Below are 16,134 nucleotides of genomic sequence, written 5' to 3' on the forward strand. Positions count from 1 at the left end.
GTATGTTAAATGTTAGAAATATTTCTCCAAATATTTTTATGGTAATAACCAAGGTTAACCATTAGTTGAACCAATTCGAAAACAGTTTAATAGCTATGGCAACTGACTACAAAGCTGTCATACTGCTAAGTATTTGAGTTATAGTACTTGTTTCTAAATACCTATTCTATCTTGCAAAACTTCATCGGACTTCTAAAGACACGGCCGATGACTACCAAGATAATAAGTGTTCCTATTTTAGTTGTCATCTTGCATATATATATAACTTGAACAATACATGTTACATTGGTTATACTAACAGAATAGAACAGATCCTACCTGGAATCTGGACATGAAATCTCTGCATCAAATCTCCAGCATAGAGCCTTATCTACCGTCAGTGGATGAAAAGAGCTTATCTATCTCAGTAATAGCATTGACATGAGCTTTTGGAAATAATAACCGCAGAAAAGGGACCAAAGATGAGGATGACTTGAGCTTGGGCATGACTTTGTCCACAGCTGTCTTAACTGCAGATGGTGATGGTACACAAAACCACTGAAGGTACCAAGAAAGAAGTATTGAACGTTTATTTCCCTGGGATTCTTCCACATTTGGCCACTTCCCTGAATACATATAATTACAGAAATCATCCTTCAAGTCCTGAGAACAATCCAGCAGTGCTTCCACTTGCTTCCGAAGACATGCTATAAAGTTGGATTGAACAATGCCACCTCTCGAAGAGGTCAATCTTCCACTCAACAAAGCCTCATTGTACGCTAGTGCAAGCTGGAAGTAGGAGGTAATAGAATTCTTATGAAATGGCTCATGAGTTAAGTGTAATGAGTTATGCAGGTTACATGATAATGACTCAAAACTCTAAAGCAATTAATTCGATAAGATTATTGTAATCTAATTAAATTTGCATTGAAAAGTATTGGTCGGACAAAAGTAGAGGTCAACAAACTACCTTAAGATTGGAGACGGACAAGGAGTCGCATAAAACAACAGTATCACTAGTTACTTGACCTGCCATTGACCCCATTGTCGTGTATAGTGACAAGTAGACCTGCATAAGTGTGGGGAAATGACATTGAATATATCATTGAGAATACATAAATATAACATCTAGAACATGATTAACATCAAATAAGTTTTGGATCAAGATGAGAGTTGCATTGGAAACTGTTACACAGAAATCCTGTCAATCTATACCTATGGTAACAAAAAAAAAAAAAAAAACTTTGTGGGTACCTGTAAAAGAGCAGGCCTGTCCTTGCTCACACACTCAAATAACACTTGCAAGCAAAATTCCTGGAAGTCAATGTCAGATCTGCATATACATTTTGAGACTGGTCATTTCACAAACCTGAGTTTTTAAGGGTATGGTACAATAAGGGATGATTGACAGAAGAATACATGGATGTCTGAACCTAACTGCAATACCAGACAGATATGCTAAACAAAAGCAAGGCCACAGAGCAAAATGTGAAGATATAAACTGATAAAAAAATAAAATAAAATAAAAATATATGCAAACTTGCCTGCTCTTCCAGGAAGGGTCACAGCAGAGTTGTGCAAATGCAATTAAGCTAGGATCGGAGGAGAAAGTACCAACCAACTGATCAACTGTAACTGAACCAGGTCCATTTTGGCCACTGGAGGATGGGCTAGGCCCTTTTAAAGTTGTCAAACCAAACACCTGGATCAAGAATGATTTAATAACCAGAGTATCGTCCAAGGAAAATTACAAACATAACCAGTTTTAGAGAATTATTAACCTTATGCATTGCACGTGACAGCAATGACTGACACCCTACTGGATCATCAATATAAGAACAAGCTCCAACCTTTCTCTTGATATACAAAACACCAGAATTAAATGGGCTACTCTTGTCCCCAGATGTCCACCAAGGTTTATCTGTTTAAACACAATGTTAGATAGTCAAATATTACAACTCTATGAAATACTATCAAAGAGGGGCAATGACTAAATTAAATTAGTTGAAATATCATAGATAAGCAAAAACAAGTAGCAACACTGAACAAGTGTATACCTTCAGGGACAAGATCTATGACTTGAGGCCAATACCGAGGACCACAAATACGTAGCGTCTTCAACTGCAAATGACACCATATCAAGTTATCAGTGAAACCCCAAAACTGTAAGTTCTCTACATAACATATGCGAAAGGGAGGCAAATTCACTCCAGGCTGACCATAGAAGTCTCACAGGAAAGCAAAATTTACATATCTATAAAAGCTCCACCGAAGAACTTCCTTTAGTTAAAAACTTAAAATATAAAAAATATAAAAATAAACATCCAAACTTTAATAAATTTATTTCAAATATTATTCTTGAGAACTCCAATAGGTGTGGAAAGTTTTCATGCAGAGTTAGCTTTATATTCAGGTTCATGAGAGAAGGAACATGAACAACTATTGATTTCCTTGAGCTTACAATGGCACGTTCTGGCAGAAGGCACGGTGTAACCTCACAAAAACTTGTTTCTGCATAGTGCTCGGTTTCCCTAACAGTAACTTCAAGCGGGGCATACACTGGTAAACCAGTGTCAACGTCAACAGTCTGGATCCAGCGAGCTTCTGTTGCAAGTACGTAAAAATGTCGAAATGCCTGAAAAGTATTCATGATAATAAATTAACAGAATCAATATCAAGGGGTGAAGAAGCAATCTCTTGCTATTGGCATGACACAATAAAAGACTTTAAGTTGTGGAGCAAAGTTATTTGACCAACAAAAAAAACAATCAGTTGTGGACATTCTTCTTAAAATCTTATAAGGGTATATATTCATATTTTCAGGACTGTCCAAAGGTCCCGGCATAACCACTGCTGCATAGGATTAATAAAGCCAGTTGACTGTTTTTTCTTTTTTTAATTCAAAGCCAACCATAGATGTATGCAAAGCCTGAGCAACCCTTTCAACTTTACGGTACCTGGAAGTGGCATCTATTATCATTTGGTCCAGTTGGCAAGCGTGGATAGAGAGTGATTAGCAAAGCGGCAACTGAACTGTTGCTTGTTGAAAATGTCTGCATTCCTCCACCAAGGAACAAGAAACCGATTGCTAGGCTTACCTAGAGTCGCCGGAGTGAAAAAGGAAACAATATTTAGAATAAAAAACAGTGTAACACAGTTGACTTTCAAAACATAAAAGATACACTTGCAATTTGCAAATATGATGTCATTCATTGGAGTAAAGGCCCCACATAAATGTAGATTTCATATTTCATCTCAATTTACCAATGTCATGCATTCAGCAAGTCATGGTGACAAAGCGGACAACTTCCAATGTGTGTCACATTGTTCTACTATTGAGGTTCCCTCATCACAAATCATAAGAATCTAGTACATATTACAGGAGAGAACTAACCATTTTTTGTTATCAGTGTTTGTTCTGCTGATAACAAAGGAAAAGAAAAGAAGAAAAAAAATAAATCCTTATTTACTGTGGCATAATGAATATTGCATCAATTATAAGGGGACAAGTATGTAAGCATCATAGGTTGCATCGGCTGTCCCTTTGCAGTGTGTAATGATATGGAGTAAACGAAGAATAGGCATATCTATATGCAGTGCAAAAACTTACAGCCATCTGAACACCATAGTTAACTTGCCCATCAGCAGAATTTCTGCTGCGGAGAAACCTCAATAGCTTAAACGTTTGTAGATGCCCAGAACCAGCCATAACCTGTCCTCTGAAAGCATTAGCACCAGACAAAATCTGCATTTCTAATAGTAGACAGAAGATGAAAGAGAATAGTAAGACCAAATCCATTTACCACACACAAGGAAAGAACAATGAGATGCAAGCATATTTCCAGAGTCCCCCTATCCACATAGCGAGACAATCCCTTCGGCAAGTTTCCACTTGTAGCAGAAACAGGCTTGATCTGCAAACACATGAATGAACTAGTCACTACTAATTTATGGTTAATTCTAACTTTGAGCAGTCTTGCTTTGTCAGACCTCGTTTAAGAAGTAAACAGCATAGTTGTAAAGTAACTCCTGTGCGTGTCCATCCTTTGTACCAGCGAATCTCAACCCTGCCCATGATAAAAGATTATGGAATTAAAGATAATATACATAGAAATTTTTATATAGAACTTTAAATTTTACAAAATTTTACAGGATTATCCTAGTACAAATAAAGTACCATATAAAAAGCAATATTATGTTTTCATGAAAGAAAAAAAAAATCAATAGCATATAAAAAGCTAAATATGCCCAAATATCTTATCATTGAACAATTTCACAAAATCTGCAGGAGGCAGAATTATTTCTAGCCTAAAAAAGGCTGCATTACACAAATTACATCCCACTAAATAAAGGTAAAAAGTTTAGAATCAATATGCCTCCAAATTTGATCCAATCATATAAAATTATTAAAAATTAAAATATTAAAGATGAAGATGTTATCTTCATAAATCAATTAAAAGTTTAAAACTTATCTAGACATCTTACCAAGAGAAATGCAGGCTCCAGCCACAATATTGACATATGCCTGAACAAATGATTCAGCATCCATTTCATCAATATCATTAGTATCATCCCCAAGGAATTTGACACCATTTTTGATAATATCCGGAATCTGAGACTGTACCCAATCTTGGGAAGGATGAATCCTATAACAAAAGCTTGTCAAATTATGTCTGAAGACTAGCTATATAAATCTGGATTGAAAAAACAGTGGTCCAGCAGCAGTACCTGCTCCACATTATCAAATTTCGAGCAATCACACGAAGCATGATGAAATCAGGCCTCACATATTGGAGCTCAAATTGTGTACGAGGAATTGAGAGCTTAGACACAATTGCCTGAGATTCAGTCTACAAAAAGAAAGCTATGTGAGGGAAATTCTTCATGCAGACAAGTCAGTTAGTGGAAGTAGATAGTAATCAAACAAGTATCATATCTGGTAATTACCCTTAAAAACATCAAAGCAAGAGCAATCGTTGCTCCAGGTGCAGTGACATCAACATTCACCGCAGTCCCTTCCATCATCTACAAGACAATATTAACATGGGAGAGAGGTTCATATAAGCTGCTGAGAGGGAGGGAACAGTACTCAAGTACGTTAAAACTTAAAAGAATCATTGCTATGTAGTGGAATTAAGTGAAAATAGTGGGAAGAAACCAACCTGCGCAGCAGCACGATTGTCATCTACTGATAGTGTTGATGAAATGGATCTATCCTGCTGCAGGTGAAAAGTTGAATCTGAAGTTAGAATCAAATGGCACTAACATTAGGAAATTCCAGATTATACACAACCAAATAATTCACATATACATAAGGTAAAAAAAAATATTTTTTTACCAACGTACATTACGACCTTCTTTTCCACCAATATAATGGAACAATTTGTCAACCAAAGTCTCCATGAAACCAAGAGCATCTTCTCCCCGACCTATATCAAACATCCATAGTTAGTCATGACCACATTTCATAATGATTGTTTAATTTCTACTGTCCATACCCAATGCAAGAAGACCCAGGGAAAATCCTGCAGAAACAGCATAACCTTCCCTTTCTAGTACATTATCACCTGCAGTTCTACGTCCTATTTCCCCCTGCAATGTAATGTACAAAAGTCAGCTCCAGGGAAAGTTCAAGCAATAGACAACAATAGACAAGTATAATCTATCAACCATAAAGAGACTATAACAAAAAAGCAGAATGCATGCAAAGCAAATACACATCTTGTAAGACCCCCGAATATTCACAAGATTCTAAATTAAGGACATTTAACTGCAGATTTATCAACAACATACCTTCAAACTGTATGCTTTTCACCATACAAGTAGAAGAATAGTATGAAAATTAGTAATATCTTTAAAAAAGAAAAAAGAAAAAAAAAAAGAAGGAAGAAGAAAATCTAGTGAAGCCACATGAACAAACCAAGAGAATCTGCATTGTTTGTGCGTGTGCTGATCCTTCATAAAGAAGCCCGACTGACATTAGAGCTGCTGACTGTTTAACAACGAAAAAGAGCTCCACATTAGAATAAAATCTTGAAGGAATACCAAATTATCCTGACACAGTAATAAACAAAGCAGTGAAGCACCATTATCATATTAAAGTGCAAAACAAGATAAAAGGCTGACGAGCAAAATTAGCTAATGTAAGTTTGGCAGGGGACATAATGAGTTTACATATGCCTATGACTGGTTCAAAAATATCCCAAGATACGTATTGAGGCATTCGGAGTGTATCATGATGATAATTGTACAATAAAATACCTGCAGAAGCGTCGGTAACTCCAATTCTGGAAATGAAGATGGATACCGAGCAGGAATATGAACAAAAAGACACTGTCATGGAATTACAATAAGATACGGTTATACCACAGAATTAGGCATATCAATAAAGCAGGAAGAGAAGGAAGCTAAGAAAACCCAGCTACATAGATGAATGACTGATCAGTGCTTACAGATTCAATGGAAATAATATCCGCAAAGCATCAGAATTAATCTAGTTCAATTAGCCCATTCAATGCACCCCCTTCCCTCCCTAGTAGATTAAATAATAGTGATGTTCTGACTCTAATATACTATCAATAATTGACAGTATATTGAAAGACAACAAACACAATGCTGTTTGAGAAACACCATGAAAGGATTTGAGCCAACTCATGCAACTATATTGACAAGCAAAACAGAGTTTATAGACATCTTACTGAAAGATTTCAATCATGCATATGTATGGAGAGAGAGAGAGAGAGAGAGAGAGAGAGAGAGAGAGAGAGAGAGAGAGAGACAAGGGGGGATTATAAATTTGATGTTCAACTGATAAAGTGATAAGGCACAAATAAGAGCACCTGGCGCTTTAACTGTGAAGCAAAAAATAAAATTGCGCAAGCATATGTCATACCTTAGATATTTCTGGTTGCATAGTTCCTCTATAGGTAGCTGCCAGGCCAAGCATTAGTCCTAGACTTGTGATGTCATGTTCCTAAGAAAGTGTAGTGTGGAATCAGACACTAAATAAAGACAAAAGTACAAACAAAAGGCTGTATTCAACTTTATCAGGAGGAATCAAATACAGGTGCAGTAAATTCAAGGAACTGAAAGGCAGTGAAAATGGAATAAGAAAGAATAAGAAGGCAGGGAATACCACACCTGTCGAAAATACTGAAATATATCAGTAATATTCAAAACACGTAGGTAACCATGTAATCCTAGAGCAAAGAGAAGTCCAGCATGAATAGCATTTGGCTCCTCTGGTTTATTATATTTGATCCACGTCTTTGACATCTTTCCCTGGATATAATAAGACAGGAATTTGAGACAAAACTTGAGAAAAATAAATATAATAATGAGACTGTATATGTATATCAGTTATGTGGGGTAGTGAACAGAAGCATGAAATTAGATACTGTTGTCAACAGAAGCAGGAAAAAATGCCTATCGACTATGTATAGTCCCAAGGTAGAAAGTAAATGTACAAATGCTAGTCTTCAGAAACAGAACACATCTCAAAACATATGCCTCTGGATTATACAAGTATTACATGAAGTACTGAAAGCCATCTTGGGGGAGGGGGTACCTGAAGAGGAGCCAGCCTGAGTCCAGCAGCAACAGCATTGTGGAATTCAGGCCAAGTTTTAATTTCTTCTACATTCCTCACATTTGGGTCCAGATTAACCTTTCGTAGAAATACGAATAATCTATTAATATATATGAGAGAACATACTAAATGTTTTTAAATTGATAAAGCTACAAGGAGAGAGGAATAGTATATGATATAGAAACATTGAGTATGATAAACTAACTATAGACGTTTCTCATAATTAGCAGAATATCTATACTCTGATAAGAACATATATATCAGAACCGTTATGTCTGTTAACTATAATCTAAGATCTCAGATGACCCATTACTACCAATGTCATTAAATTTGAAAAGTGGAAATATGAAAGTGCTCTGAAGTATATTGTCATCGAACAAAGTTTCATTGGTTGATAAGTTGAGTTTTGATTAGTATATTATGACTTTTGATTCATAATAATCGATGCATATTTGTGAAGTAAGATAAAGGTTGTGTCTAAGGGAAAAACATGGAAAGAACAATAGCTTGGCAGACAGGATTTCTGTGCCATCAGCTTATTCTTATGAAAAAGATTATAAGAAACCTAGTTCATACCAATTTCAGATATAACAATAGGTAGATATAATATTTGGGTGAAATGTGTTTTGTAATAGATAAGACAAGAAGTTAGTAAAAACAAACTAGAATTCGAAGAACATGGCATAAAAGATACACTAAGCTACAAGGAGCGAAAATCAGAACATACAGTGGCATTTTGTTGTGCTGGCAATCGACCTGCTAATACAATCTTCGGGACTACAAAGGCCTGGGAAAGAGAGAAGGGGGAGGAGAACCTATTAGTGTGTTCTCAAGCAGTCAGTAGAATAGAAGTTATCTCATATGTGCATGACAAGAAAAAAAAACAGAAAAAAAAACCTCTGTCAGAAGTGTGTATATGGTTGCAAGGGTGAATGCTCCACGGCCAAGAGGAAGGGCAGTAGTCCTTTGTGCAAGGTGCCATAGCTGGGCCTTCAGATGAAAAGAGGAACATTTACAAAGAAAAAAAAAGGAGATTATAAATTTTGATTCAAATATAAGATAAAGGAGCAAGTTGTACCTGTTGGAGGTCCTGATCAGAGGCGCTAGGATTAACAGATGTTTGAATTGCCACGGGTCTTGCGGAGCAAAGGAGCCGTCTAACCTAGTAGAAGGAAGAATTGCTCTCAGAAATACATAAAACAACTGGATTCAATACAAGAGAGAAAACCTAACCAAAAACAGGCAAGACATAACCCAGCTACCCAATAACAATAAACTGAATAACAATTGAACTGTAGCCATTATACGTTATAACCATCACTTGTTATGGTAATGCAGAAACGAACCCAGAACTTCAGTAATGAATATAAACACTAGATAAACCACTCCAACAGTAAGATTTAGGGCAGGTGTAGTTTACCTCATTCAGTCGCAAATCACGACCATACCGCAACTGTGTGCTTGAGTTGAAGATATGCTCCATACCATCGGTTGTAGACCCATCAATCGAATCTGTGTCCTCAAACTTAGTATTGTCCAATCCATTTGTATCAGAAACTGCAGAAGGAATTGTCACTGGGTGCAGATGTAGCATGTAAGGTGCAGACATAGAGATGAAATTCACATTAGTTTCGGTTTCAAGATCTTTGGAATTGCATGTTTGTGCCAGACATGACAAAGCCAAATCTTCACGGCCAAGAAGAACATACGCAGCTGCAGGCCAACCAGTAGGAGGAGATTCCCGGCACTTAGCCAATGCCTGCAGGGCAGAGAAGAAAAACAAATAGTTAGAGAGAGAGAGAGAGATTGTTTAAAATAGGAAATAAAAGATAAAAGGATCTAATAACATGACAGAGAAGAAATAAGAGACCTAAGTAATCTTAATTGCAGAAACAAACAACAAGTTCTCTTCCACATAAAGGTAAAAGAAAACAACAGGTATTTATCCTATATATTCGTGAAAGACATTTTAGGATCGTGGATAAAATTATGATCAACAATGTGATTGTAGCCTTACGTGTCTCAAAGGAAGAGACATGCCAGAAGGCAGTGAGTCAAGCTGTTGCAGTCCAAATTTTTCCCCAACCATTGCTAGAACTGTGAGTTCCTCATTTGTGCAGTATGAACCTGTGGCAATATTACAGTAAATACCAGAAGAGAGTTTCTTCCCTATTTGTTTGGCACCGGTTAACAAACTATAGAATAATGCTATCTTCCGAGCCCAGTTCACAACAGACTTTCCCTCTTCACAAATCAAAGGTGGAAGATCATTGGTATTAGCTGAATCGTGTCCATATAGCAAACAGTTTTCAAGCCATCTGAATAAACTTGGAGGTGATTTCTTTGAAAATGATATTTCACATATCCCAACGCTTCTGGAAAGGCCAGGAAAGTCACGAATGTAATGGTCAACATAGCCTTCCTCACCCAGAAACTTAGCAATATAGCATAACAGAGATCCCAGGAGCTCCAAGTCCCTACATCACAAAATTATGGTTTACGCAAATTAAAACACATGTCAATAATTTTGTGTTTGAGAGGCTAGTTCGCAACATGTTATTGCAGTTTATTTAAGGTGAAACAGATAGAGTACCCATAGCTGTTCATATCTAATGCAACCTCCAGTAAAAAATTAAATAAATGAAGCCGCTTAACACAAATGCTTTATCCTAGTAAAGAATCTGAGTACCCCTGCATTGCTTAATGATTTAGCATGGCAGGCACATAGACTATAGTTTTACGTAGAAACCCTAAGCAGGTTCTTCCAATTCACTTAGAGAGAGAATCATGGCATCTCCAATGCATGCAATATCATAATTGTAACAAAACATGCCACTCAATATTTTCACTTCCAAGTGGCACAGATCTCTAGAGTAGTATTTTTATGTCAAGAGCTCAAATAACAGAAAACTATATTCAAGGGAGGGAGGAACAGTATAAGTAAAAATAAATTAAATAAAGCGACAAGAAGATTACAGGAGATAATACCAACCGTTTGCGAAGATTATTCAGTTTCAGGCTTTCATAAACTGCATGCAAACAATGTAAACTCTCCATCAAGAGCTCAGAGTGAAAGGTCTTCTCTATCCTTTGGTTACTATTTGTACTTAACTGAGAGGCGTCCAGTCTTCGTACATCCAATGACATTACAGAAGAATTTTGGGCAATGAAGTTATTTTTGCAAAAATTATCGTGAAATTTACTGCTAATAAGAAACTCCCACGATGACTGAGGTACTGGGTTTGAGACCATTTTAGAAGTGGCAGTTGATTGACACATTTCCATGATAATGCTGCGAAAAGAATCCCATTCTGAATGAACACTAGAATCAGCCTCTGATAAATAAGCAGAGTCACCATCTTTCCATAGAAGACTAAGAAAATGGCTGTAGAAGCTGGAACTGAGTCCCTCAGCCATAGCTGTGATGCAGTCATTTGCCAGAGAAGATGTAGGGCTTCTTCGTAATACACACCGATATATCTGGAGAATGATGAATAATCAAAACCAGTATAATAGCTACCATGCAAGTATCTTAAATTGATAAACATATCAGCAGGTTACAACTACCAAGTATACACTAAAAAATGTGTTTCATCAAAAGGAAGTTTTGACTACAAAGAACTAAATTTGATTTCAAAAAGTAATGACAATAATAAACAACAAGTCCAATACCTGCCCATTATTCACTGTAACATTGATACGCCCCTCAACAGCGTCAGTCAATCCCACAATCTTCAGACCCTGGGAAACAGATGTTTCTGGAAACTCCATACTATGTGAAAACCGGTCTTTACTCAAAGAAGAAGGCAACATATACCTACACAGGCATTGCTTCCCTGACTGCAAAAAATAATAATAATACTAATAAATAACTAAATAAGTTTATCATCTAATGTTGCAAAGTTATATAGGGCTATTGAGGGAGGGGTAAAAAAAATACAAGAAAAGAGAAAGAAAGATGAAAAAACAAAAAAAAATATCACATAAAGACAATTGGAGTATAGTTGCCAATCTAATTCTCGACATTATCATTAACTATGAGCAACTAATTTCAATATATTTCGAAGTTGCATAGCTTACATAGAGAAGAATAGCATTTTCAGGTGCCAAAATGAGCATGTCCGAATATGGCAGCAGTCCTACTGTTGCTCTGGAAAAAGAAAAATGGTGTGGGATGAAATTATCAAACAGACACGTGAAAAGAAAAGACAAAAAAATTATTAAAAAAAAGTCAAACATGCAACCCTACCTAGGGCGTGTAACAATTACAGGTACGGCTGCTACTGCAGGTATACTCCAGCTCATGTCAGGTTTTATGTCAAAGAGAAGCTCATTATTTATTTCAACACTTTGAAGCCTTAAAGACAGCAACTTTTTTTGTTCTTGGTGAAGGAAACAAATGATAGGAGCTGCATCGTCATCAGTAGCGAGGAAAACCTGGTATATATTCACAGCTGTTAAACTCAGAAGAAAAGAATCAACATATATGATACCATGACATCTATAGTCTCTATGATTTTGTGAGAGTTAATTATTCAAAACAAGGCTTTTGAACTTAACTTTTCCTATATTCTCAAACTAAAAGAAAAACAAGCACCTTGCTAGCTGCTGTCTTTGCACCCTTCCCTTGCCATATTCTACGAAACGAGCAGTGTTTTGCTATAATACCATTAGGAACTGCATCTACTAAGTTAGCACTTGCCAGGTCAAGGTTAAGATTGTTGGTTTCCGCAACCCACACAGAGTGTTGCATCTTTCCTATAAAAAAGGAGACATTGTTACATATGAATGCAGAAGGAACAATAGAGCATAAACTGAAAATGTACGCATTTAAGCAACCTGTATTATATGATGCCATAAGGGGAACCCGATCACTCGTCCAGATAGTATTCTCGTCAAATTCCTTCATTATGTTCAACTTTCCTCTTTCTTCAATATAAGCCAACTGAAACATATCGAGCAACAAAAACATGCATCATCTAAAATGAAAAGTATCACAAAATAGAAAAGTGGCCACTATATAGAAAAGATTCATCAAACACAAAAACAAAAACATACTTGCAGTTCTTCCAATGGATCTTGCAGAATCAGATGCGATGACATTGAACTTGTTTCTTCCTTCACCGCATGGTCAATTCCACTCGCAAAACTGAAATTATGCTGCGGACTAACTCCAGCTTCTTTTCTATTATGTAACACTCCTCGTCTTACAGAAGACATAGAAGGACTTTCACCGAACAAAGGACTCGAAGACAACGAAGGAACATATGTAGTTGAACTCGGTTGAGCTGCTTGCTGGAGTAGTAAACCAAACGGTAGAGGCCATATCGATGTAATAGCTTCCGACACAGGTATTGATACTACTTCCCCTATTTTACAAAACAAAAACAAACTGCATTGTTTGAATCTTCTTCAAATTCATCTGTACCGGTTTAATCGAAAATCTACGTTTTCGCTCACCCGATGTGTTGCAGATTGTTAAACAAGCCGTTTGCAATACACAGAGACAAGCTTTGGTCATATCTCCCAGACGACACCAGCAAGCCTGGGATTCATACACACACAATTGAAATTAAAAATAAATATAAAAAAAAAAAAACCTAATTTCACTGTAGAAATCAAATTGAAGCAAAATTGAAGTACCTTGATGACTGGAGAAGGCAAGGTGAACCTCTTGCAGACTCGTGGACCTGTTGACCATATTATCCTGAAACGAATTGAGGAATTCCATGACCTACCGCTTCGAATCTTTCAATTTCAATTTCTACTTCAAAATTGAGGAAAGCGAGATTACCGATTGCCGCGAATGAAGAGCTCGTGATCGCAGCGGTCGCTGAAGGCGGAGCTGAGGACGTCATGGTCGTCGGTCTCGTCGCGATCTCGGACGGTGTCGGGGTCGAAGAGGAAGTAGTCGTACTTGTCCGGGACGTCATCGGCGGGCTTGCCGTCGAGAGCTTCGGCGATTAGGCCGAAGGGCTTGAACTCGCCGAGGACGGTGAGGTGGCGGACGGCGGTGGAGGACATTTAGGGTTTGGGTTAGAGAGAAATGGGGAGGTCAGTGAAGTAAGAGAGTGTGTGTTCTCCGGTGTCTCCCGCTCTTTTTTTTGGAGTGGATTAACGGAGTGTTTTGAACCCTAAAGTGTTCTCCGTTTAGCGGCGGGAGTGTTCATAGTGTTATTAAGGAAAACAACTCTTAAAACTTTGCTCAAATTCTAATACGAAAAAAAAAAAAAAAAACTTTGTCAAATTGTTAATTTACACCTCCATCTTACAATTACGACAATTTACCTTCTAAACTTAATAAAAACTGGATGATTTGCATCTATTTTGTCAAATTCATGATCAAACAATAAAGTCATTTATTTATATATATCGACTCCACATATAAAAGAATATATAAAATGAGTTATCATACGTTGTAGTCTAATCAAATGTGGAACTCTCATTAAATTTGGCCTCAAATGAGCAATAAATTTTTACAGTATTTACTAAAGATGGTGGCATGGTTTTGGGCTTAAATTTGTATTGTATTTGATTTGTCTTGTAATTAAGGGACCAAACCGCTAGACGTGTTACATAACTTGGTATTGGACCATTGGTGACCAAAACTTTAAGTTCAAACTCAATATAGTAGTCCTTAAGTCTCTTCTAGCTATAAATTAACCACAACTTTTTACTTGTCTTGAATCGTTTTAGGAGAATACAAACTATTGGTATTGGTGTTAATATGATGGTGCGCGCCATTTTTGACGATTGCGCGCGCTAAGCGCTTTGAGCATGGCCTTCACTGATGAATGAGTCTATATATAACCAAGGAATGATCAACCATTATTCAAACAACCAATGAATGAGGAAGAGTGGTTCGACCTCGATCAAGGCAAGCTAGGGCGGCATCTTGTCATGTTGATTCTGTCTTGCGAACATGCATATATGATCGTGAAAGTTTCAATATGACATGCTCGTTCATGACAAAATCGCATCTCATTTCTAGCGACTCGATCAGGAAATTGTTTACTATTTATAGGTATCGTACGTCGAGACAAAGATTAGCAACCACCGTAGTTGTTATACTATATCGTTTAATTTTCTTCTGTGTTTCCTTATTCTGCTGGGTACGTAACTGGGCTGCCCTGGTCATAGCACACCTAGGTGAGAATGGGATCGGAAAATGGGAAATGATTACGTACATTACCAAGGCCGGTCATGTATCTGACTGTATATCACACCGTATATATATATACATTCAAAGTTCCAAAACTTCCAAGAAAACCCTAGACCACCCGACAGGCCGACACTACATACACGCACACGCATGACGCTTAGCTTACATGCATACATATGCAGACGACTCTTAGCTAGCTACATACATACATGTGTACACGACGCTTAGCATGCATAAGCTAGTGTGCAAGAAGCAAGTTTAAAACCCTCCTCCGGTCCTACATTATCCTACTCATTGCTCTTGGTCTTGTACTTGGACTCGTCAATCGTAATACCCTCCCGGGCGGCGCGCTCTCCACCGGACTCATCTCCGGTGCTCAGCCCTCCCTTGCGGCCCATCTCCTGGTACCCTTCCTTCCCTATCTGGTCCTTCCTCGTCTGCCCTCCTTTCCTCCTCCCTTTAACCATTCCAAACACGTACACCCGCGTAACGTAACTAGCTAATCTGCACATAGCAAACAAGTAACTCAAATAAAAGGTAACTGAACTAAGTACCTTCAGCAAGGTGTTCCTGAGCTCGAAGGCTTTTGCCGCCAGTCCCGCCGGGTATCACAGTCTCTCCTCGCCTAGCCCTCTCGTCCAGCTCAGCCCTTTTCTGCTGCGAAGCCATTGTTCTGATTACCGTATACCCGAAAGCTTAATCTGTGATCACGACGACGATCTCATAAGCTTTAGCTGCACAAGCACGAGAGGGAGCGAGCGTTATATAGGGGCGCATGCATGAAGATGGAGGAACAGAACAAACCGGCGGAGTAATACGTGGAGGGTGACGATGCAACAGATGGATAGGTTCTTTATGACACGTAGATTATGGGGCCTACAAAGTGGTGCCACGATTGCGGAACTTGTATGAGCTGATGACACGTCGATAAAATATGAACTTTTCTGACTGTTCTAGAGAGATCGACTTGATATCGATCGTGGCAGTCTAATTACAAAATAGATTAAGACCTGTTTAATTAGAAATTCTTATATGCACGACCTGTATTTACACGATGTAATCTTAATCGTTCATAACAATTCATATGTTTGATCATTATGTTTCTATATCATTTTCTTTAATTTTGATAATTCATGTATGTATGCGAAGATACACGCCGTGTACTAAATATGTTCTTCTGCTTAATTAATTAGTTTCAGCGTCTATATCAACACTACTTTTTTTGTCAAACGTCAACAATTTGAACGTTGATTTAATTACTAGGTTTAATTCCTTTTATATCAACTTTTTGTTGATTCTCATGAAGGTTGTTATCTATTTTCATTTTATTTCTTGAAACATCATTTTCCTTTTGAAAGTAGACTAATTAAGTAGACTAAAACATCCTTATCAAAAGATTTAACAG

The 16,134-nt window shown here is 37.4% G+C and overlaps 2 protein-coding genes across 2 annotated transcripts; both read right to left on the reverse strand.

Moving 5' to 3' along the window:
* Window positions 1-106: 106 nt before the first annotated feature.
* Window positions 107-13,645, reverse strand: LOC101300298 (anaphase-promoting complex subunit 1-like). Its single transcript, XM_004308892.1, has 36 exons — window positions 13,362-13,645; window positions 13,211-13,274; window positions 13,028-13,112; window positions 12,626-12,936; window positions 12,407-12,512; window positions 12,165-12,325; window positions 11,817-12,004; window positions 11,648-11,717; window positions 11,240-11,407; window positions 10,560-11,047; window positions 9,585-10,044; window positions 8,988-9,326; window positions 8,646-8,729; window positions 8,295-8,354; window positions 7,547-7,645; window positions 7,120-7,260; window positions 6,872-6,952; window positions 6,241-6,312; window positions 5,900-5,971; window positions 5,478-5,571; window positions 5,326-5,408; window positions 5,142-5,240; window positions 4,927-5,004; window positions 4,465-4,504; window positions 3,970-4,046; window positions 3,783-3,893; window positions 3,590-3,691; window positions 2,937-3,077; window positions 2,441-2,614; window positions 2,037-2,100; window positions 1,761-1,900; window positions 1,524-1,681; window positions 1,234-1,312; window positions 950-1,048; window positions 395-768; window positions 107-161 (listed from the first exon to the last, which is right to left on the reverse strand). Exons 1-36 carry the CDS (start codon window positions 13,589-13,591, stop codon window positions 107-109), a joined length of 5,247 nt encoding a protein of 1,748 aa, XP_004308940.1. The 5' UTR covers window positions 13,592-13,645.
* Window positions 13,646-15,016: 1,371 nt separating this feature from the next.
* On the reverse strand, window positions 15,017-15,398 carry LOC101300580 (embryonic abundant protein 1-like). The gene is made up of 2 exons (XM_004308893.1): window positions 15,284-15,398; window positions 15,017-15,186 (listed from the first exon to the last, which is right to left on the reverse strand). Exons 1-2 carry the CDS (start codon window positions 15,396-15,398, stop codon window positions 15,017-15,019), a joined length of 285 nt encoding a protein of 94 aa, XP_004308941.1.
* Between the last annotated feature and the right edge of the window lie 736 nt (window positions 15,399-16,134).

The sequence above is a fragment of the Fragaria vesca genome, linkage group LG7, assembly GCF_000184155.1.
Source record: "Fragaria vesca subsp. vesca linkage group LG7, FraVesHawaii_1.0, whole genome shotgun sequence".
NCBI classification, from domain to species: Eukaryota; Viridiplantae; Streptophyta; class Magnoliopsida; order Rosales; family Rosaceae; genus Fragaria; species Fragaria vesca.

Coding starts and splice junctions, on each gene's coding strand:
- LOC101300580 (XM_004308893.1), bottom strand. CDS start 15,398: ATGGCTTCGCAGCAGAAAAGGGCTGAGCTGGACGAGAGGGCTAGGCGA. Junction 15,187..15,283: donor TCAGGAACACCTTGCTGAAG/GTACTTAGTTCA, acceptor GAATGGTTAAAG/GGAGGAGGAAAGGAGGGCAG.
- LOC101300298 (XM_004308892.1), bottom strand. CDS start 13,591: ATGTCCTCCACCGCCGTCCGCCACCTCACCGTCCTCGGCGAGTTCAAG. Junction 13,113..13,210: donor TGCCTTCTCCAGTCATCAAG/GTACTTCAATTT, acceptor TATGAATCCCAG/GCTTGCTGGTGTCGTCTGGG. Junction 3,078..3,589: donor ACTATGGTGTTCAGATGGCT/GTAAGTTTTTGC, acceptor CGGCGACTCTAG/GTAAGCCTAGCAATCGGTTT.